Raw genomic sequence first — 23035 nt, 5'->3', positions numbered from 1 at the left:
GGATGCTAAGAAAATAAACAGGAAAATGTAGATACACATTTCCTTAATGCATGCTGCAAAATTCTATTTCATTCATTTTGACCCCGATTGAGCAAGGTTCTTGAGCACTTGCCTAGCTTTAAGCATCTAAGAGGTCCTGTGGAAGTCAATGGGAGTTTTGCCATTGACTTTAATTGAGTGCCAGGAATCACCTTTAGGTCTACTCACATGATTATAGTTCAGCATGTGCTTAAGTATCTTGCTCAATCAGGGCCTTTAATAATAATTTACTGCACGCAGCTCAAAAGAAAAAAAAATGTCACAGTAAATAAAACACTGTAGCATCTCTAGGGCTATTTGCTTTTCACACATTTCAATTTAATACATTCCAGTGGGTCCATAAAATGAAATGTACATTTGTTTCCCTAAAATAAGCATCCAGTAATAAAACCATAAAGTGAAATATAAGTATTGCCAAGCAACGACAAAAATGTCAACATTTATATCAATACTAACGATTCATGATGTACATTTAGGATTTAAACAGTCCTCAAAAGGCTGAGATGTACACACTTTTTGAGCAACAGAGATTGCAGCATCAAGATAGGCAGCATGACTAGTCTGTGCTGAAGCAGTTCCTGCCCTGTCCTGAGAAAACAACCAGTTCCTCTGCACAGGCATTGATGTGGGATAGCTCACTGGTGACGAATCCTATGTGAGGGGCTCAAAGTGAATCATCACTTGCAGTAGCTAGCTACATAAACAGGAAGCTCAGCGTCTACCTATATTTAAAATCCATGCTTACAAATGAAGCCTGCCTAACTCTGCCTGGATAACAGGTTCATGATTTGGTTCTTTCTTTAACATAGCCAAAAGATGCCAATATTCAAGAATTGGGTCCTGACTGCATTTCTTTGTACACGATGCTACTCACAATTCTAAGAATATGCAGCTTTCATGATGACCAACATCAGAAAAGAAAAAACTGTCCTAATATAAACTCAGGGGACAAATTTTGCAGGCTAAATTGAGCAATAAATTAAGTTGCAGATATATATCTTGGTGTAAGGGAGTCTATCTGGGTCTCAACTGATGTAATTTGTATGAGAGGGGGCAGAAGTTGTTGTAAATAGGCATAAATTAAGTGTGTGTGTCAGGCACTGTAGTTTAACTCAGGCCATGTCTACACTACAGAGTTAAGTTGACTTAAGTTATGTTGAAGATCATAAGATGCTTTAGTAACATTGGTTGTGCACGTCCACACAACGCTCCTTGTGTTGGTGGACAGAGTCCACAGTTGGTGCTCTAGCATCGAGAGAGAGAGAGTGTTGCATTGTGGGTAGCTACCCCTTGGTGCAACTCAACACCCCGTGTCGCAGTAAATCATAGAGACGTGCTTGCTGTCCTGTGATGCAGTTCTTCCCATCCCATCACTCCACAGGCTTCCTACTTCGTTTTGTGTCATTTTCCAACTGTCCTTTGTGAACTATGTGCCCACCATTTCTGCCTGACAGTATGGATCCTGAGCTGCTGACCAGTCTGGTGATAAGCGCTATGAACACAACGTGGCTGGTCCTGCAGTACTTCATGAGCTGTGAAACAAGAGTGTGAATGGAAACAAATAATTCAAGATTGTGTACTATGGAAACAAATAATTCAAGATTACTGCTGGCATTCACGGAGCAGCTTGCCACAGTGGACTGTTGGTACTGGGCTAGGGAAACAAGCACTGAACGGTGGGCCTGCATCATGATGCAGGTATGGGATGACGAGCAGTAGCTGCAAAACTTTCAGATGCACAAATCCACCTTCATGGAGCTGTGTGCTGAGCTCGACCCAGCACTGCTGCACAAGGACACCAGAATAACAGCTGCCGTCACTGCTGAAAAGCGAGTCGCGATTGGCATGTGGAAACTGGCAACTCCACACTGCCGCCGGTCAGTCACAAATCAGTTTGGGGTGGAAAAGTTCACCATGGGGGTTGCGATGATGCAAATGTGCAGGGCCATTAATTGCCTCCTGCTATGAAGGATGTGACTCTTGGTAATGCACAGGAAATAATTGATGGCTTTGCGGCAATGGGATTCCCTAACTATAGTGGGGTGCTAGATGGCACACATATCCCAATTTTGGTCCCCAACCATCTTGCCGTGGAGTACATCAACCAAAAAGGCTACTTCTCCATGATCTTACAGATGCTGGTGGATCACCAGGGCCATTTCACTGACATCAATGCAGGGTCGTCAGGGAAGGGCATGATGCATGCATCTTTCAGAACACTGCATGCTGGAACTTTCTTTCCAGACTTGAAGAGCCCAATGCAGGCTGTGCACATGCCCACAGTGACCCTTGGAGACCCCGCTTACCCCTTGCTCCAGTGGCCCATGAAGCCTTACACTGGGAACCTAGACAGCAGCAAGGAGAACTTCAACATCAGGCTCAGCAAGTGCCAAACAACCGTTGAATGTGCCTTTGGCCAATTAAAAAGTCGCTGGTGGTGTCTTTTTGGCCGGTTAGACCTCAATGAGGAAAATATTCCAATGGTCCTTGTGGCCTGCTGTACTCTACATAATATTTGGGGTAGACTGCTGAGGCTGATCAGCTGGCTGCTGATTTTGAACAGCCAGATACAAAGGCAATTCGAGGGGTGTAGCAAGAGGCTATTCGAATCAGGGAGGCTTTGAAGGAGCATTTTGACAATGATTCTCAGTAATATGTCTTTATGTGATGCATTAGGCCAGGCAATGATTACTTGCCACCTTGAATTACCCCTGTTTCCTGAGAGTTAATTGTATAGCCAGTGTGTTTCAAAGTTAGCACTAATGGATGTGTGTTTGTCACAAATACTCATTTTAATAACAGGACAAAACACAAATTTTTGGTAAACTAGGGGACATGACAATGAGGAACAGTCTCACGGTTAGGGTTTTCACAGCTGTAACTCCAGCTTTCTATGGGAAACCAGTCCCTAGGTGTGAAGTGCATGGGCGGTACTGTGAGGGTCTGGGAACACATGAGGACTGCAGTGGAGGAGTTTGGGGAGTGTACAGATTGGAGTTCTATAATGGCTGCAGGGGGAGTCACACACAGATGGGCTCAGATTGCAGGGTAATGAGGGACTCCCTTGTCTCTGTCTGGCCTTCCAGGAGCTTTATCATCTGCTCCTGCCCCCGAGTCCTTTCCAAGCTATCCCGCCTCAGTCTTTCATTAATTTGGGGTCTCCCTCTTGTTTCACTATGTGCTGCATCTGTTGATTGCAGCACTTCATGAAATATATCCTCTTTACTCCCCTGGTTCACTGCCTTATCTGACGGAAGCGGTCTGCCGGTGTGGAGGAGGGGGACCTCAAGGGCACATCTGCATAAACCAAAGAAACAATGAACAGAGACAGTATTGTGAGTGTGGTCACAGCTGTTAATCACTATAGTTACACACACCTATTTTTCACCATCCCTGGGCGAGCATACAGGTCGGCCCGAGTCCCCAATATGGTGAGTTTGGCAGGGGTGGGGAAGAGGTGGGCAACAGGGTAGAAGGGACAAAGGGTAGTTTGCGAAGGGGGTTACTATAAGCAGCTAGGGAGACTATTCTGAATATTACGAGGAGTACTTGTGGCACCTTACAGACTAACAAATTTATCTGGGCATAAGCTTTCATGGGCTAAAACCCACTTCAACACTTCCTGGGTTAGTGTTTTTGTTGTGTGGTGTGCAGTTGCTGGTGAGTCTTTGCTTCAGGTTGGGGGGTTATCTATAAGCAAGGACTGGACTGTCTCCCAAGGTCTGTGAGAATGAGAGATCATTTTTCAGGATAGATTGTAGATCCTTGATGATGCGTTGGAGAGGTTTTAGTTGGGGGCTGAAGGTGATGGCTAGTGGCGTTCTGTTATTTTCTTTGTTGGGACTGTCCTGTAGTAGGTGACTTCTGGGTACCCTTCTGGCTCTGTCAATCTGTTTCTTCACTTCAGCAGGTGGGTATTGTAGTTTTAAGAACGCTTGATAGAGATCCTGTAGGTGTTTGTCAGAGAACACTTCAACCTCCCTGGACATTCAATAACAGACTTAAAAGTGGCAATTCTTCAACAAAAATACTTCAAAAACAGAGTCCAACGAGAAACTGCAGAACTAGAATTAATTTGCAAACCAGACACCATCAAATTAGGCCTGAATAAAGACTGGGAGCGGATGAGTCACTACTAGAACTAAAAAAAACCAAAACAGTAGGTTTCAGAGTAACAGCCGTGTTAGTCTGTATCCACAAAAAGAAAAGGAGGACTTGTGGCACCTTAGAGACTAACAAATTTATTTGAGCATAAGCTTTCGTGAGCTACAGCTCACTTCATCGGATGCATGTAGTGGCAAATACAGTGGGGAGATTTTATATACACAGAGAACATGAAACAATGGGTGTTATCATACACACTGTAACAAGAGTGATCAGGTAAGGTGAGCTATTACAAGCAGGAGAGTGGGGGGATGTGGGGGGAACCTTCTGTAGTGATAATCAAGGTGGGCCATTTCCAGCACTTTACAAGAACGTGTGAGGAACAGTGGGGGGGGGGGGGGGAATAAACATGGGGAAATAGTTTTACTTTGTGTAATGACCCATCCACTTCCAGTCTTTATTCAAGCCTAAAACTAAAAAAAAAAAAATTTTTCCCATGCTAATTTGCCCCTACTGTTACTCACGCCTTCTTGTTAACTGTTGATAATAGCCCACTTTAAGTGAACTGTCTCGACTCCTTATTTGGCAAGGCAACTCCCATCTTTTCATGTACTGCTATATATATCTTCCTACTGTATTTTCCACTCCATGCATCTGACAAAGTGGGTTTTAGCCCATGAAAGCTTATGCCCAAATAAATTTGTTAGTCTATAAGGTGCCACAAGGACTCCTCGTTGTTTTTGCTGATACAGACTAACATGGCTACCCCTCTGAAACCTATTCAGAACACTGGTACCCTTTTCCACACGCTAGGGTAATCAACCCCAATATCTCACTCCTAAGGGTAACCCAATATGCAAGGGTACATCTCCTGCATGCGTGTGGCTTCAGACCGGCTTCGTATGCTGCTCGCCTGTGTGCTGCGCTACTCCCTGCAGAAATAACTGATGGGTGGCGCAGCAAAGTTTCCTACAGTGGGGGGAGAAACAAGGCTGCTCTACCAATGAACCTTCTTCAGCAGAGGATTGTAGAATACCTACAGGAAAGTTTCCTAGAGATCCCTATGGAGGATTCCAGGGACATCCCTGTGTACATTAACAAACTTTTCCCCGATGGACCCACTGTGCATAGATGCACAGGCTCTGTGGTTAATTTCTGCCCCTTATTCCTCTTCTACCATACAACAAAGAACACGAGAGCTCAATTTCCTTTCAACATTCAGTATCAAAACAAAATGAGCACTTACTGGAGCTCCCCATCCTGCATGCCAGAGCCAGAGTGTTGGGACTGGCTAGACCCCTCTGGAGTGGAAAAGAGGTCCTGACTTGCCACGCATCGGAGGACCCTGCCGTTTGCTCCACATTGTCCTCCAGCTTCACTTTCATCCACCACTTCGTCATCAGGGGGTTCAGTCTGCTGGTCACTGCCTCCAGCCCCCCTGAAGTATCCACAGGGCTCTTGGGGGTGGAGGTGGGGTCACTGCCGAGGATGGCATCCAGCTTCTTATAGAAGTGGTATGTCTTCTGCGCTGCATCACAGTGATGGTTGGCCTCCCTTGCCTTCTGGTACAGCAGCTTCAGCTCCTTGATCTTAGCACGGCACTGCTGCGCGTCCCTCTCATTCCCCATCTCCTGCATGGCACGAGCAATCAGCCTGTAGGCATCAAATTTCCTACAGCTGGAGCGAAATGTGACTGCACAGCCTCCTCTCCCCATAGACTCAGCAGATCCAACAGCTGTGGTATGCTCTATGCAGGAGAGCATCTGCTGCAGAAAGCCAGCATGGTCAGCTGGGGAGATGCTATGAGAATTGTGCACACCAAGCAAACAGGAAGAGGAATTCCAAGGCCTTTAAACGGGGGAGGGACACATCCTTGTGTATCTTCAGGGCAGCGGAGTTCAAACTGCTGACCAGAGCAGTCAGGATGGGCATTGTGGGATACCTCCTGGAGACCGATTAGGGCGACATAACTAAGCGCAGCATCTACACTGATGCTGCGTCACTCTCACTACAAAAAGCTCTATGCCGCTCATCGAGGTGGTTTTATGATGTCGGCTTAGCAGGGAGTTACATGGCTGGGAGGAACATTTCAGTGTGTATACCTCCACTGTTTTGTTGATGAAAGCTGACTTTTGTTGACAAAACAGTGTAGTGTACACAAGGCCTTACAATTTTACACTCTTTAGTTGCTTCTTCTGCTACTTCCCTGTCTTCTGCCCACTACGTACGCAAATCATCCACCTAAAACTCTTTTACATCTACCTACCACCTTATATTTAGCCTTTGAATCTGGCCATGTGTTTTTAATACTACACTTGCTATCCAACATCTCAAATATACTCTTTGCTGAAGCACAGGAGGGGAGTCACTAAATTTTCAGGAGCTGTCTAGAAAAATGCCATAGACAGAAACCTGGAGCTGACTTATTTCAACACTGGACCCACAATTTGTCAATAGCTCCCAGTTACCCCAAAGAGATGGCATAAAGTACTTTTCAAAACAAGCAAGCATTAAAAACATTTGACATGCTTCCAAATAAGTTAAAAACCATAAGGTCGCCAATGTACTCTGACTTCATACACTTTTACATAAAACTCCCTCCTTGTTGCTTATACGGAGACAATAATGAGAGTGAAGTCAGTCAGTTTGTATTACAACTGAGTTACCATTTAGATTTCCCTGTAATATGACATTTCCATTGGATTACTTCCCTTAACATTTGCTATTGTGCAGGCCACAATCCCATTAGCGGTGGCACAGTGACCACCAGGGTAATTGCTTACACACACAAAAATATTATTAGAAAAGTACTGCATGTATTCTTAGCTATCATTACTACATCTCAGCAAGTAGAAACAAGTGTGAGAGCCAACACTGCCTGATCTACCAGCTCTCCACAGACCACCAGCAAGTGCCTGGGAACCACCAGTGGCCCACAGACCACAGTTTGAGAATCACTGTCCTAAAATAATATGCAACCCTCTTATTATAGCACACAGTGTTCCTTGTCTTCTTCAGACTACTATTTTAGCCACTTTCCTAGCAGAATAGTTAATCATAGGATTATACAAATGAATGGCCCTTCTCTGGCATTCATGCAGACCCTCATATTGTGTCATCTGGCAGACAAACAATGATCCAACATATTACACAATAGGCCAGATTCTGCCCCAATTTACTCTAGTGTAAATCCAGAGTAACTCTGTTGACTTCATTTAGGGTTAATCTGGATTTATATAATTGTAACTAAAGGCAGAATCTGTCCCAATGTTAGTTACACAGAGAGGATTTGCAAATGAAACCATAAACTCCATTTTGTCAGGTAGTAAATCCTAAAACAGAGCCAAGAGGCAATTAACCAAAGAAACAACATAGCATAGAGTTTCCAAATGTCCCCACAGAGTGAGAGAGAACATACATAGCCATTTCACCATCAATGTTTTACACTGATAAGAATGTTACCATTTTGGATAACGTAACCTGAAGCTCTCCGTACCTTCACATGCTGTTTGTCTGCTTCTCCCAGTACCCTTTCCTGGGGCTTCTTCCATGCTGCCACTTAAGCATGCAACCTACTTTCCGAATGTGTTGCACGGCCACTACCCTCTCTGTATTAAGGGCCTGACCCAAAGCCCACTGAAATCAGTGACGAGATTTCTAGTAACCTTCAAGGGCTTTGGCTCAGCCCTTAACATGCTTCTGAATACTCTCTTCCACCATGATGTCTAAACGAAATTAACTGCCTGATCAGGACTTCACAGATTGTAAGGCCAGAAGGAACCATCATGATCATTTTCTCTGTCTTCCTGCATAACAGAGGCCATAGAATTTCATCCAGTAATTCCTGCATCAAGAATTTCACCCATAACATCTGGATGAATTAGAGCCTATCATTTAGAAAGTCAATCAGTCTTGATTCATAGATATCTAGTGATAGATAATACAGCACATCTCTAGGTAAATTGTTCTAATAGTTAATTACACTCTGTTAAAAATAAACATTATTTGTAGTCTGAATTTGCCTAGCTTCATCTTTCAATAGAATAGTTGACTGGAGACAGCCTATATATAAAACCATTATGTTATTAGACATTGTTTCACCAATAACCATTTTGCCCATTTTACCTCCTTGGTGTACCACCTGTCCGTCTGTCTACTTTATGTCTTAGATTATAAACTCGTTAAGGCAGGGATCATAACTTACTTTATATTTCTATAGCGCCTAACACAGTATGGGTACTACCATAAATTAATAAACCAATAATAAAAAGTTAAGATTTAAAATTCAAATAGGAGTTTTCTGACCTTATAATGCAACATAGAAAAGTATCTGTAGAAGACAATTTCATTTAGGGTTTTTTGAGGAAGAAACACTGGATTTTTATTCATATTCTGGCCTGGGACACTGTAATCCTTATTGTTGATTGAGTCATCAAAAACCTTTGTGGAACGTAATTGTAATGCATGGCTGCTTATGTGTGTCTAGTTTATTTATACAAACGTATCTGGAGATAAAGACAGAGTTAAAATCCAAGCAGTGGAGTGTTTCAAAAGAATGAACAAGCACTTCGTTTGAATGATTTAGAAGAGACTGTTTTTCCTACCAACCCTGATACTGTCTGCACCTTTTTTTATTATTTATGTAGCACTATGGGCACTTTGCATGCAGGAGAAAGGATGTTCTGTGGCAGAGGCAGTGGGTTGGGACTCTTGAGATCTGGTTCAATTCCCAGCTCTTCCACAGATGTCCAGTGTGACCTTGGGCAGGACTCAGTGCCCCAGATCCTCGCCTGTAAAATGGGGATGGTAATTATCACAAAAGACCACTAAACTACTTAAGACGGCATGTATTCAATTTCTAAATAAATGAATTCATCTCTCATTTTCCAAACAATATGAGTTCATTTGAAGAAAAATAATGGAGGAGGAATTTGACTGCAAAGACTATTTTAAGCCAGACTGTCATCTCAAATAGCTTTTCCACTATGGAGATGCTCCTGAGTTACAATGTTCTGCAATCAGAATCAGACTGTATTTCTTGGTAGTAGCATGGACATTTCAAGATATAAATACAGAGCCAGTTTCTGCCACAACTTACTCATGCACAGTGGTACCTCATTCCTCAAGCAATCCCCATTTGCATCTCTGGTGAATTTTTGGAATTTTTTAAAAAGGAAGTTATTTGAAAATAATTACATGTCTTTTACAAAGTTACACTAAAGTATCTCTACTATTCTCTTTCAGTAATTAACTGTTTCCTGGAGAAACATTTCCCTCCATTCTTTTCTTAATTACCCACTGCTCCTTTTCAGAGTAAACATTTTCCATATACCAAGCACTGCACATTTTTACTCTATTTGCTCCCTAAATACCAGTTATACACCATCATTACCCGCATTTAGTCTTGCTAATAACTCAAAGGCCCACCTATTTAATCCCTATGAAAATACAAACTGACATCCATTCTCAGGCAGTAGCCTCTGTTTTGACAGCCAGGGCACTGAGCTGCAATGTATTTTTAAAAGCCTCTTATAGGAAAAGCACTAACTTGTAGTTTAAATAAACTTTCTCAATGCCTAACATGTTACTCTGTGAGCTGTAGAAGATTACATTTCTCATCAACATTTGACCGGAAATCTCAAAGAAAAGTAATGCAAATCCCTTTTAATAGCGACATGCTAAAAGAAGCCCTACAAATTGGGCAAATAAACTAATTATGGGTATACTTTCACTGTTTATTTTAAATTAAAGGCAGACATTGCTATATTGGAATTATGATCTGTTTGGGTTCATACTTTTCCCCCCTTTGTTTCTTACAAAGCTGTATTTTAAATTGAAATTAACCAACTGATGTCCAAATACTCACAGCTCATAAAGGCAGTCACCAATAAAATCATAATACATTTCACGTAGCAGACAAAACTGCCAGGATAAATAAGTAGTCAGTGTTTATGACATTATAAAAGAAGCCGTTCATAGGTAGCATCTGTGTGACTGACTCAAGCACATTAACCATTAGGAAAACTATGAGTCAAAGTGTCAATATTAGGCACTGCAAAGGAAAAAGCAACACCTTTAAGATTCTGCAAACGTTTATACAGCATATATAGATTATGTTGATTTTTAAACAGAGTGTCCAAGAAAGTGCTCATAAGCTGCTCTCCTTTTTGCAATTTTAAACACGTCAGCATCAGGTGTTATATATAGTGAACAATCACAGCAGTGTTCAGCCTACAAGGATTTTTATAACAGTTGAGCCGGAAGATGAGCCACTCTTTTTGACTAAGGGGCAAGACTGATTTTTGGCTAAGTGAAGGTCAAAATTATGAATAATTTATGCACAGCTGGTTGCTAAAAGTAGAATTATAATACTGAACTGCTGATAAACTCAACGTTCAGAAACATATAACTTAAATCAGTCAAAACTCAACATATCTACCTCCAAATAGGGGGCAACATGCAAATTGGTGAGTGCTAAGCCCCTTTGCTTCAATCCATATCAGGAGGCAAGGATGACAGGAGAAAATTCCTTTACCAGATGCCATATGATTACTTCTTTACATGAAGCCGCAGCAGCAAATGGTGGGTTATTTAACATCCCATTCACAATCAAATTGCTAAGCAACATGCACTGCTAACAACAATTTTGGTTGTCTCTTATTCAAAAGTACAGAATACTAGTGCATCCCTCGGCTCTCCTTAGACTATTAGGAAAACAAACACAGAGAATGAAACTTACAGAAGGGAAGAGAAAGTTACTTGCCTTATAGTAACCGGAGGTTCTTCGAGATGTGTGGCCCCCCCATCTGTATTCCATTGGGCATATGCAGGCGCTCTACATGCCAGGAGCCACAGAATTTTGAAAGCAGTGTCCAGTGGTCCGCATATGCGTCCTCACTCACCTTGTGCCTCCAACCTAGGAGATACAGGAAGGGGCAGACTGAAAGCCTCTTCAGTCTCTTCTCGGTCACGAACCAAAAGATGGTCCAAAGCAGAGGGGAAGGAGGATAGATAGCAGAACACAGACAAGGACCACACGTCTCAAAGAACCTTCAGTTGCTATAAGGTCTCTTCTTCTTCAAGTACTGGTCCCTGTGGGTGACCAACAAGCAGTGCTCAAGTAGGAGGAGGGTGTGAGGACACAAGCGGCAGAGCTGAATGAAGGACCACCATTCCAACGGATACATCAGCGGAGGAATCTTACACCAAAGCATAAAGTCTTACAAACATGTAAGATATCAAGTAGATGAACTTCTTGAAGCAATATCATAGATGTTGCTTCCACTCTTGTGGAATGGGGCCTTGCCCCATGAAGGGGAGAAAGATTAGACAGCTGACGACAGAGCAAAATACAGCCTTAGGTCCTTTCTGAGATTCTTTAAGAGGATACAGCCTGACCACAATCTCTTTCCGCTAAGGCAACAAATACTCTGGTAGACTTTGTTCTCTACATGTAAAAGGCGAAGGCTCATGGAACAACAAGGGGATGGAGCCTCCTTTCTTCTGAGGATGAGTGAGGTTTTGGAAAGAACATATTTTTTTTACTGCCCTAAGGCTCAGATTTGAAAGACTCTGGAATCATAGGTTTAATTACTAGCATAATCAGTTTATCCCTTCAACCTTCCCAACTATTAAAATTGGGTTTCCTGTAATTCTTTGTGTGGGTCTTTCAAATGAGACCTTAAAACCACAGGATGTTGGTGCTTATTGGGGACGTGAAAGAGTCCATGGAAGAAAAACATCTGAGCCTCAGTATTCTTGGCAAACTCTCCTTTTCCTCCATTGTTGTGCAGTGTGCCAGTTATCCACCTGGTTTCCATCCTCCTGCAGCATTCACATAGCCTCAAATTCTGTTTCTAGCACTTCACTCTCCAGAAACTCAGGGCCCAATAAGTACGAGCAACAGAGAGCAGGATCCTTTCCCCCGTGCCTACAGATTTGTGTTCCACAGGGGTTTTATTATCCAGAATGCTGCAGGATGTATGTTGGGGGCTGACATAGGAGGCATGAGAGGTGGAGGGTCATAGAAAATGGGTCCATCACCTTTACCCACCAGCCAAACCTCTTTGTGAGGGGCAGAGAAGATTTAGACACTATATAAGCGACTGCAGCCACTTTGACCCACAGTCTACGGAGAGCCTTCCATTCCCTTGGGCCAAACAAGGCACCTTGCTACTTGAGCCTTACATGGAAAGTCAGGATTTGCCCCATAATTTGTAATGGGCTTTTAGACCCCTTTGGAGAAGAGAAAACTTAATATAAAATATTGTTTTCTGCAAACTGAATGAAGACAATGAAGAAATAGCAGGGATGTTTAAGTCAAACTCAGTATCAACTGGAAAAGTCACCCATATCCTAGTGTTGAGAGAGGAATGTGTTTGCAGATGTGTGTTACATAGCAGCGAAGACACTTTTTTCTTTTTTTTTTTTTGCATCCTGACAAATGAATAGGAAACTTCATTCTTCTGAGGTTTCCCACCTCCCTCAGTTTTCAACTGTATTGTGTAACATGAGTGTACTGTGTAACATGAGTGTTTTATATTTTTGCACTATACACTTGCAGGTGTGATCTGACTGCATTTTCCTTGTGCTGACTCTTTAAGGCACTTTGGTGGGTTATTCACACTGCAGCACCTCATAGATACACTTCACAAATAATTTTTTTAGAGATTCATTCTGGTTTCCTCTTTTCTTATTCCATCTTTTGAGGCTTTAGTTTGCAGTTTTCAGATAAAGCATTTGCAATTAATTCATGCTTTTGTTCATTGCATTTGTTGCAATAAACATATGCAGGAAAGGGGATCAGCTTCTAATAACTCAAAATTTACTTTTTTGTTATTTCCTCTTCTCCTCCTTTCTCCCAACACTGACCAACATCTGTTCCCCTAATTGCGCTCAATTTATTATTATGATAATGAGATATAACTCGAGGACTTCTAGCTGTTTAGCATTTTCCCATGGGTTAATAAGAAATTAACTGAATTCTTAACGTGTTATCACAGAGTGTAGCTTGCTGCCCTACTCAAGAAATCAGTTTAGTAATACTAAATTTTTAAAAATTATTAAAATTTTTGGATTTCCTAGAAGACTAGTTTGAAAAGCTGCCTGAGGAATATTTTTAAATAAATTCTAAATTCACACTGACAGGACTTCAACTTCCTGCTCCTAATAAAATAAACAAAAAGTTACACCAAAGCCTTGCATCGTTTCATTAATTTTTTTCTGTAGCTGTCCCTCAACAGTTTTCTATGCTTTTATTAACTCCATGGTGCTGCAGACTTACCAGCAAGTGCAGATCCTAACATATATTATGGTATGGCTAGTAGTTGGAAGCATGGGGACTTCTCATCTCCCATGGCCAAAGTGTTAATGTTTGCCTCAGAGTTTGACATTTGACCAGAATGATTTGTAGCAATTTGACAAAAACACCATTAGATTTCAGTTTTCACTTTCAACCTTATACTAAGGCTCAAAAGCTCAGGTGCAAATGCTATGGTAAGGAAAGTGACCTTAAACATTTCTGCTCTTAAGCCCCCGTTATCCTGAAAACTGCTTCGTGTAGGTGTAAATGCAAAGAGCAAATGCTCAGGTTTGTCTAAGAGTTAAGAAAGTAATTTAAGACCAGAGAAGTACCACTTAATGGTCAGGGTGTAGGCTTGGAAGCCAGGAACCCTTGTCCTGGGTTTTGGATATGGCCATACTACTTCCATGGCTTTGGACTGTGTCACTGTGCTCCTTCTCCCTGGCCCCTCCCTCCATCTATAAGACAAAGGTCTTGTCTACACACAGAAGTTGCACTGATCTATTTAAAAACAGTTTTAAGATAAATCTAGTTACACCGGTGCAAATCAACATATAGACATTTTAATTTTGGTTTAAGACCAAAATATTTCCAATTACCTTAAATCTATCCCTAATTGATTTATGCTAAACCAAAATAAATCTGCTAAAAGTCAGTTAAAATCAGTTCCAGTGAACCCACAGCAACTCTCTCATGTAGAGGAGCCTAGAGATGATAATAAGAACACTCACAGTACTTTCTCCCTCACAAGGTTGTTCTGAGGGAACGTCTGAGGGCATTCCAAAGATGAATAGTACCATGGAAGTGTTAAGTGATATTATTAATAAACATAGGTTTTGCAGGACAAATCATTGCTATGGTAAAATTTGTGTATATTACAAATTACAGTACAGTACCTTCTGTCATTCCCATGCCACTAGGGGGCTTGCAGTGCCCAGCATGGCTCACAACCCAAACTGGATATTGCCCATTTAGTCCATGGTATAATGCCCGTATGAAGGTCCTGTAATAGCCTGCCAGTCCTGGATTACCTGACAAGAGAAACACACAAGTGTGTTCATGTTGATCTTTCAACAACTGACAAACTACAACACAGTTCTGTATGAAACAAACATTTGTTGTGTCTTCTTATGTCTCATACCTCTGATATTTTTACATTTATGTACACCTTTTTTCACTACAGTATCAAACTGCTTCAATTCTACTGACCCTGGGTACTGTGTATCTTGACAAGCTGAGAGTAATCACAGTGAAAAGTGCACTGCTACCCAAATGGAAAGCAATAACTCTTTTTCCATTGAAGGTCAAGCTGCTTTCCCTGTCCGTCCTCTTGATTTCTGTTAACTGTGTCTGAAAACTCATATAAATTATACCTACCTTATGTATTAACAAATATAAATGACAATATAAAGTTAGCTCTGGGGAAACCCACTGATGAGTGCAGAATGAAAATATCACAAGGATTTCTCCATATCACACTGATGTAAATACTAGAGGTTCTGCTACTCCATTCTCTGAAACTTCATAATATTCCTTTATCTCTTCAAAAGCTGATTTGTGTCACATTGGGAATGCGAAGGTATTGCTTGGTCCAGCAAAAGAATGAGAAATTTTTCTACCATGTCCACACTGGCAGCTCATTAGATTGAATGAAATCTGTTGTGCATGCAATCTCAACTCTGGTATTTCCTGCCTTTTCAGTGATTAATTTTGCAACCTTCGTGTTATATTAACATAATCATTTCACACGAAGGGTTATGCTATTTGGATGAATGTAGCTGCATGACGATGGCAATGCAGCACCACAATGCCTACAAATTAGAAGCAGCTTTCAAGAATATTTCAAGATGAAGCACCGTAATATATTTTTTTTAATTATCACCAATATTTATTTAAAAAATACAGGCTAGTATTTTCAAATACTCCAAGAGACTAACTCCCATTGACACTGAATGTGATTTAGATGCCTAACTCCCTGAGGTGCCTTTGAAAATTCCATTCATAATATTTATTGTTTTTAGGGATATATCATGAAACCCATACTCAACATTCACTAATTCCATTTCTCAGGCTAAACTCCCAGACTTTGGAAACTGACTGAGGAATTCAGAATATGGCCCATTAAAAAGGCGCAGAGTACACCATTACATTAAGTGTATATCAGCAAATCTTCCTTCAGTAGCACTTAAAGTGTGGATGCTATCATAGAACACCACTTGGAGCTCCTCTGCACACAAAAATTGTACAGCAGTAACTATACCAGTACAGTTATACCAGTACAGCACTATTTTCGTAGATGCAGTCATGCTAGTATAAAGGCGCCAGAAGGGAAATAATCCTGGTATATGGCTCCTTTATATCAGCATAACGGTGTCCACACTAAGGGTTGTGCCAATTATTCTGATAAAAATACCCACACCCCTAAGCAAAATAGTTATACAGGTACAAAAATTGTGTGTAGATCACATCTAAGTTTATTCCACCTCCTTCTCTTTCTGTGCTGCATATTTTCATTTATTTTAAATCTCTCACTTTAGCCCTTTTATTCTTCAGGTATTATACAGTAAATACAGTGCCCTGCAAAGAGGTGTTCTCTAGAAAATATGTTGAATGTGCACTTTCTTCTTCACTTATCTATAAGCTAATTGCTTGTGCTAGGCCTGACTGTTTGAGGTTTAATAGAAGTACAATTCTAAAAATAAGTGTATTGTTACTAAACTGTACAGATCTAACCAGACTTCCCTCAACACTATTTTCTGTATTCCAAGCCCATTGTGTTCATTAGCAAAATTACAATGCAAACAGATAAAAATATTGTGTATATAATCAAAGGAGCACTACAAGGTTTATATTAGCACCTGGGAAAAATTAATTAGGAAAAGTTAAAAATGTGTCCATTTCTCAATGTCTAGATTCTATACAACTGAGCTATATTGTACGTGTCAAATAAAACAAAAAAAATTGGATTTTTGATGAAACAATTATTTATGAGAAAATAAAAACAGATGCAAAAATATATACCACAAAAATGCTTTAATTATACAGAACTCCTTAAAAATGCTTCATGTAGAGAGGTAGAAAGATATTGAAAAGGACTCTAGGCACCACTTGACAAACATCTTGAACTCACGTTACAAAAAAGGAAGCCTGTCTTTCAGCAAGATGGAAGATGAAAGTAGCTACCCAAAGATATAGTGTATCTGGTCACTGAGAAATGTTCCTGCATTATACTTCAACTCTGAAATACAATGCATTAAGGTGTTTTATGGTCAAGGAATCCAGTTAACCTCAAAGCAGATATTTTCCTCTCTGAATGCTTCCAATATCCATTTTCAACCAGTTTCTATTTTCTTTATTAACTCAAAAGCAACCAAAGAGAAAAAAAAAATCTGACAATGTCCAGAGCTTTTACACATTCTCTCCCATCATCAACTAGGGCAGCTAGTATGAAAGTATTCTCATGCTTCAGTCACCCGCTGAAGAATAGTGAAAGTTTGAAGTGTTTATAGGGTACTTGTCAGGCTTTGTGTTAAATCCTCTATATAGCTCACGGCACCTGTGACTAATGCCTTTCTGAGACAAAGGAGATTTCTATCCTCTGATAAATGGAGTTGCTACCTGAAGTTTATTTTAGACAGGGAAGAGAAATAAGATCCATAAAAAGCAGGCAACTGCGCCCCATGCCGAACCCTCATTATAAGCACCTGCTTAGGATAAAAGAAATACTGTGCAGTCAATTATTAAAACAGCTACTCATACTTAAAAATGTCTTGAAAGGGTAGAAATGAGAACCGTTGCCACAAAGTGACCTTCTTAATATGAGAAATCAATAGCATGTCAAGGTTTTAACCAACAAAAAGCAGTGTAGAGAAATTCCATAGCGAACTGAACAATAGTTATAAACAAATTGTTTATTGAGCTTTCAGTTCCAATGGAGTTACTCCAGATTTGCAGCTGTGTAACTGACAGCAGAGTATATCACCTCGCCCACCATCGAAAAGCCACGAAGCCGAAGCCTTAGAAGTGCAAAATGGAAGCTTCTCAGGGTATGTCTACAATGCAGCTGGGACACACACAGGGTATGTCTACAATCTGAGCATGGGTAGATAGAGACACACTAGCTCTACTCAAGCTAGCATGCTTGAATACAGCAGTATAACTGGGGTAGGGTATGCAGTAACTTGAGCTAGCTGCTCAAGGGCACAACCAGGGGGTACGGGTGTGCTTGTACTCAGATGGCTAGCCTCAGCTGCCACCTATGATACCCCAGCTACACAGTTATATTTAGCGTGCTAGCTCAAGCAGAGCTAACATGTGTCTGTCTACCCACACTGGGAAGCACACTCCCAGCTGCGCTGTAGACAAATTTAAGCATCCAGTTGAGGGTAACATTTGCAATCCCCAAGCCCAGTGGAGTTTACTACCTATTGCATTTCTACACGCCAGCATAATGTTCAGCAGCTTTACATGGTCAGTCTGAAAGACACAAAAGGTGTCTGTCAATAAAGGAGGGTTTCTTAAGGACCAGGGGGTGGGTTGTTGTTTTTAGTGCAAAGGGAATCTAAGCAAAGCATTTCCATGCATTACAATTACAAGGTAACAAATGTTTCCTAGGCAGGAGTATCATATCAATGAAAGACAATGGGTTTTAGTCTGTGCATTGGTTTGTGACCAAAATGCGTAGTTTTAGGAGCTCTTCTGTTGCAACAAAAATATTATCTAATTAAACAATTTAAATTGTATCTACCTTGTGGGATGAACTGCCAAGTTTATCACAATGGTAAATGCCCCTGGAGCAATGCACTACTGCTCATTTGTCCATTCTACAGATTTCCCAATAGCATCAAAACAAAAACCATGCAGCATATCTCGATTTCTTTATCTCAGCAAGTAACTGTTGAAAAATGGAAACCTTGAGTGAATGCAATATGCTGTATCAACTTTCACCCTTTGCAGGGTACTCAAGTTTATTTGAGCAACACATCATTTCTCAGCCACCTCAGGGCAACTGAATCATTCATGTATGGTAACAGTTTCAAGTTCCAAAGATTAATCAATACGAAGAAGTACATATTAAGCAGATGTCCCCAACTGTGCTTTCTTTGTTATGGTTTTTATATTTTCAAAAATATCAAATCAATTATTGATAAGGAGTGAACACAACAGAAACAAATATTTTGATTTTGTTTTCTTGGATTAGACTACAAGTTTGATTGATAAAGGTAACCCTGTTCATGGGAATACTTAGACTTCCGTAAGGTGTTTGATTGGGTACAGCATGGCATTTTGATTAATAAATAGAATGACATAAAACTGACACACATTAAATGAATAAAGAGCTGGCTAACTGATAGATCTCAGAATGTAATCGAAAATGGGGAATCATCATCTAATGGGTGTTTCCAGTGGGGTCCTGCAGGGATGAGTTCTTGGTCCTGCGCTATTGAACATTTTTATTAGTGACCTGGAAGAAAACAAAACCATTGATAAAGTCTGCAGATGGCACAAAAGCTGGGTGAATGGTAATAAACTCACAGTTTCACAGGATTTATGGCCAGAAGGAACTATTCGATCATCTAATCTGACCTTCTGAATAAAACAGACCAGAGAATTCCACTCATTTACACTTGCATTTAACTCAATAAACTTTTGCATGGCTAAAGCGTATCATCCAGACACACATCCAATCTTGATTTAAAGATCTCAAGAGTTGGAGAATCCATCAAGTCCTTGGTAATTTGTTCCAATTGTTAATCACTCGCGTTGTTAGAAATGTGTGCTTTATTTTTAATTTAAATTTGTCTGGCTTTAACTTTCAGACATGAGTTCTTGTTATGCCATTCTCCGCCAGATTAAAGAGCCCTTTGGTATCCGGTATTTTCTCCCCATGAAGGTACGTAGCTGTGAGGTATAACAATTTACACCAGCTGGAGTTCTGCCCCAATGTTTCATTGATAAACAACAGCAATGCTGCCACACAACTTGACATTTCCTCTAGAAAGCTACACAGAGGCAAACTGCAGGTTTTTTTCAAACACACATGCACGCGCACACACACTTTCAAAAGAACAAGCTATATATATAGTAAGTAAGTATGGAACTGGATATAGTATCATCATCCAAGTTAATTACGTGGTTGAAGTTTTTGTGCTTAAAATATAAGTAAATAATAATGTTCATTTTAAAATCACCGTATCCCCTGCACCTGGTGCAGCAAAGACAGGTAGCTTTTCGGCTTACAAGACTCAATCATTTTGAATTTTTCTGCAATTTTTTTTTAATATGTAGCCTGAACTTTAGTCAGGAAAACAGTGGTAGCAGATAGCTCTGCATACTTTGAAATAATCCCCAGATTTACTGCAGGACTCACAACATCCTCAAAATCATGGTACCAATAAATATAAAAGTGAAATGTTTACGTTTGTAAAAAAATGAGTGTACCATTAAATATAGCAGTAGGGACATGACACAAAAACAGCACACAGAGGGCTTGCCTTTGAAACAGGAACAGATTAAAGCGCACGGCAGCAGGGTCCACACAGACACTTAGTGTGTGACACGCTAGCGAGGGGTCGATTTACACCCATTTGCCAAGAACTAGGCATTCGTATAGACAAGCCCACATACCGCAAAATCCAGTTCCCACCAAAAAAGGGGTAACTCAGGAACACATCTCGCTTCACAGCCATGTTTCCCAACCTAGGGAAACCTGACTACTCCAGAGGGAGCACAGAGTAAAAAAAACGGAACAAAACAACTCAAACAGTTTTGGAAGGGATATAAATACCTCTGCATCAAGGCATAAGCCACCCTCTAATTTATGGAAGTTAGGAAAGAAATTTTCACCACGTGTACATTTATTCTTCAGTTCCCAAGCAAAACAGAACGTGACACAAATATACAGCAGGAGGAGACTTACACACAGCCCTCTCTCTCCTCCAGCAGCTCATCCTCTGAGCTCCCCATAACTTCCTGTTCCTCCCAAGTGTGTGTGTGTGTGTGTGTGTGTGTGTGTGTGTGTGTGTGTGTGTGTGTGTGTGTGTGTGTGTGTGTGTGTGTGTGTGTGTGTGTATATATAAATAAATAAAACCACCTAGCTACTGAGCCAAATGTCTCATTAGCCCAGCAATTACAATCCAGGTGACAGTCATCCGCCTCCCCCCCTCCAACAGAAACTGGTTACTTGCTCCCAGCTGAACCCGCAACTTTCTTTGTGCTGCAGCATGCTCAGTGCCAACGGTGCTATGCTAGCACCCTGTCCCAGCAGGTTATTCCATCACTGCCAGCTATAAGGTTTCTTTCACCTTTTTCTTAAGCAGCTGGTATTGGCCACTGTTGGAGACAGGACACTGAGGTAGCCAGACCACTGGTCCAATTCAGTTAGGAGATTCCTATAGACACATGAGGTCTCAATCTGACCCACGGGGTAGTAAGGAACTGTGAAGAGAGAGCACAGAGAATGAGAGAAGCTCTCTGAATAAATGAAGGGAGAAACACAGGCAGCAGGGGATTCACAAAGAGCTTTAGAACTGCTAGATATAATCAACAATTGCCAGAGATTTAATTTTAGAAACATTCCAGTTTCAGAACTCAGAACTTTTGCGTCACGTGATAATTTGTTTCGACAAAATCAAAATGCTGAACGGTATTTTGAAATGAGCAACCATAAATGAAAGTTTAAATCCGAGGTGCACAGCAGGACCCCACAGATTTCATTTCTGTCGCATGGATTCCAGTTGCCCCCTTCCAGGGCTGCCATGGCTCCCAATTCTGACTTGAGGAATCACAACGACAAGTTTCTTGCTCACAGAAACTTAATCTGCCCTTGGCTGCAGTCCAGCTACCAAGGAAGGCAGAGATGTAACTCGCCCATGTTCATGCATGGAAAGCAGCCCACATAGATGTCAGACAGATTTAAATGGAGCATATACAGAACACAATGATGTTCTCACGCATGGGAAAGGCTTAAGGAGGCTGACACACACACACACACATCAAACAAACTGAAGATCAGGTCTTAAAGGGAAACATAGGTTTCCGTGACATGCTGGGCAAAGGATTTCCAAATAAGATATATCGAATGTATATTAAAGTTATACAAATGATCATCATAATTAGCTCCTGTCACTTAACTTTCATTTCTTACTTGTGTGCACATTCAAGGGCACGATGATATCTCTCCTTTATTCTTTCCCTTAAACATAGCCAAAGTGCAGGCAACTGCAAGTATCTTAAGCAGAAACACATAAAGCGGGCTTCACTTTGACACATCATAACTACAGCGCTATGAACTCGGCTGAAGAGCACCTTATAGTTTTTGCCCCCATTATATAAACAGAGGACCTAATCTGCATTTTGCACTTATAGTCACTTGTCCACATTTACAGACTAGTGGAAAACTCAGAAGGATTCTGTGAAGCACCTGTTGTAAACAGCTTATTATGTCCCTGAGTTTCCCCAAGCCCCGCTTCTTCCCCTCCTGAACCCGTAACATATTGAATTTGTGCCCAAATAGCTATAAGAATCAGGCTATTTTGTGTGTGAAGAGGCATGTGGAACCCACATGGCAAAGTAATCAAAGAACAATGGGCAGTCTTAGGGTTTCCAACTTTCTACTTGCACAAAACCAAACACCCCTGTCCTGCCCCTCCTCCAAGACCCCACCCATGCCCCGCCCCTTCTCTGAGGCCCCGCCCCCACTCACTCCAGCCTCCTTCCCTCTATTGCTCGCTTTTCCCACCCTCACTCACTCGCTCATTTTCACTGGGCTGGCTCAGAGGGCTGGGGTGAGGGCTCTGGCTGGGGGCGAGGGGTTCGGAGGACAGGAGGAGGATCAGGGCTGGGGCAGGGGATAGGAGTGTGTGTGGGGGGGGGAAATGAGGGCTCCGGTTGGGGGTGCGGGCTCTGGAGTGGGGCTGGGGATGAGGGGTTTGGGGTGTAGGAGGGTGCTCTGGGCTGGGACTGAGGGATTCAGAGGGTGGGAGGGGGATCAGGGCTGGGGCAGGGGATTGGGGCACCGAGGGGCAAATGAGGGCTCCACCTGGGGGTGTGGGCTCGGGATGAGGGACTTGAGGTGCAGGAGGGTGCTCGGGGCAGGGACTGAGGGATTCAGTGGGCGGGAGGGGGATCAGGACTGGGGCAGGGGTTGGGGCCCAGGAGGGGGTCAGGAGTGCAGGCTCCTGTCGGCGCTTACCTCAAGCAGCTCTGAGAAGCAGTGATATGTCCCCCCTCCAGCTCCTACACAGAGGTGCAGCCAGGTGACTCTGCCCGCTGCCCTGTCCACAGGTGCCACCCCTGACAGGTCCCACTGGCCACAGTTCCCGGCCAATGGGAGCTGCAGGGGTGCCACTTGGGGCAGGGGCAGCGCTGAGGAGCCCCCTGGCTGCCCCTATGCATAGGAGCCAGAGGAGGGACATGCCGGCAGCTTCCCGGCAGCTGCATGGCACGGAAGCTAGCAGGAAGCCTGCCAGCCCCACTGTGCGGTGCCGTCAACTTGACGGTCAGTGGCCTGGTCAGCGGTGCTGACCGGAGCCACCATTATCCCTTTTCAAGCGGATGTTCCTGTCAAAAACCGGACACCTGGTCACCCTA

General features: G+C 42.0%; 1 protein-coding gene across 5 annotated transcripts in view; it reads right to left on the bottom strand.

Moving 5' to 3' along the window:
* Positions 1-23035, bottom strand: part of LDAH (lipid droplet associated hydrolase) — a 173454-nt gene that overhangs the window by 113564 nt on the left and 36855 nt on the right. For 4 of the 5 annotated variants that reach the window (XM_074947530.1, XM_074947529.1, XM_074947526.1 and 1 more), the window contains exon 3: positions 14341-14475. The exons of the other annotated variant lie outside the window; for it this stretch is intronic. In XM_074947530.1, the coding sequence (XP_074803631.1) occupies positions 14341-14356 (16 nt within the window). In that variant the 5' untranslated portion in view covers positions 14357-14475. The remainder of the gene's footprint in view (positions 1-14340; positions 14476-23035) is intronic. 5 annotated transcript variants of the gene reach the window in all.

Source organism: Natator depressus, chromosome 3, assembly GCF_965152275.1.
Source record: "Natator depressus isolate rNatDep1 chromosome 3, rNatDep2.hap1, whole genome shotgun sequence".
In the NCBI taxonomy this organism is placed as follows: Eukaryota; Metazoa; Chordata; order Testudines; family Cheloniidae; genus Natator; species Natator depressus.
This window is presented reverse-complemented; position numbering and strand designations above follow the sequence as displayed.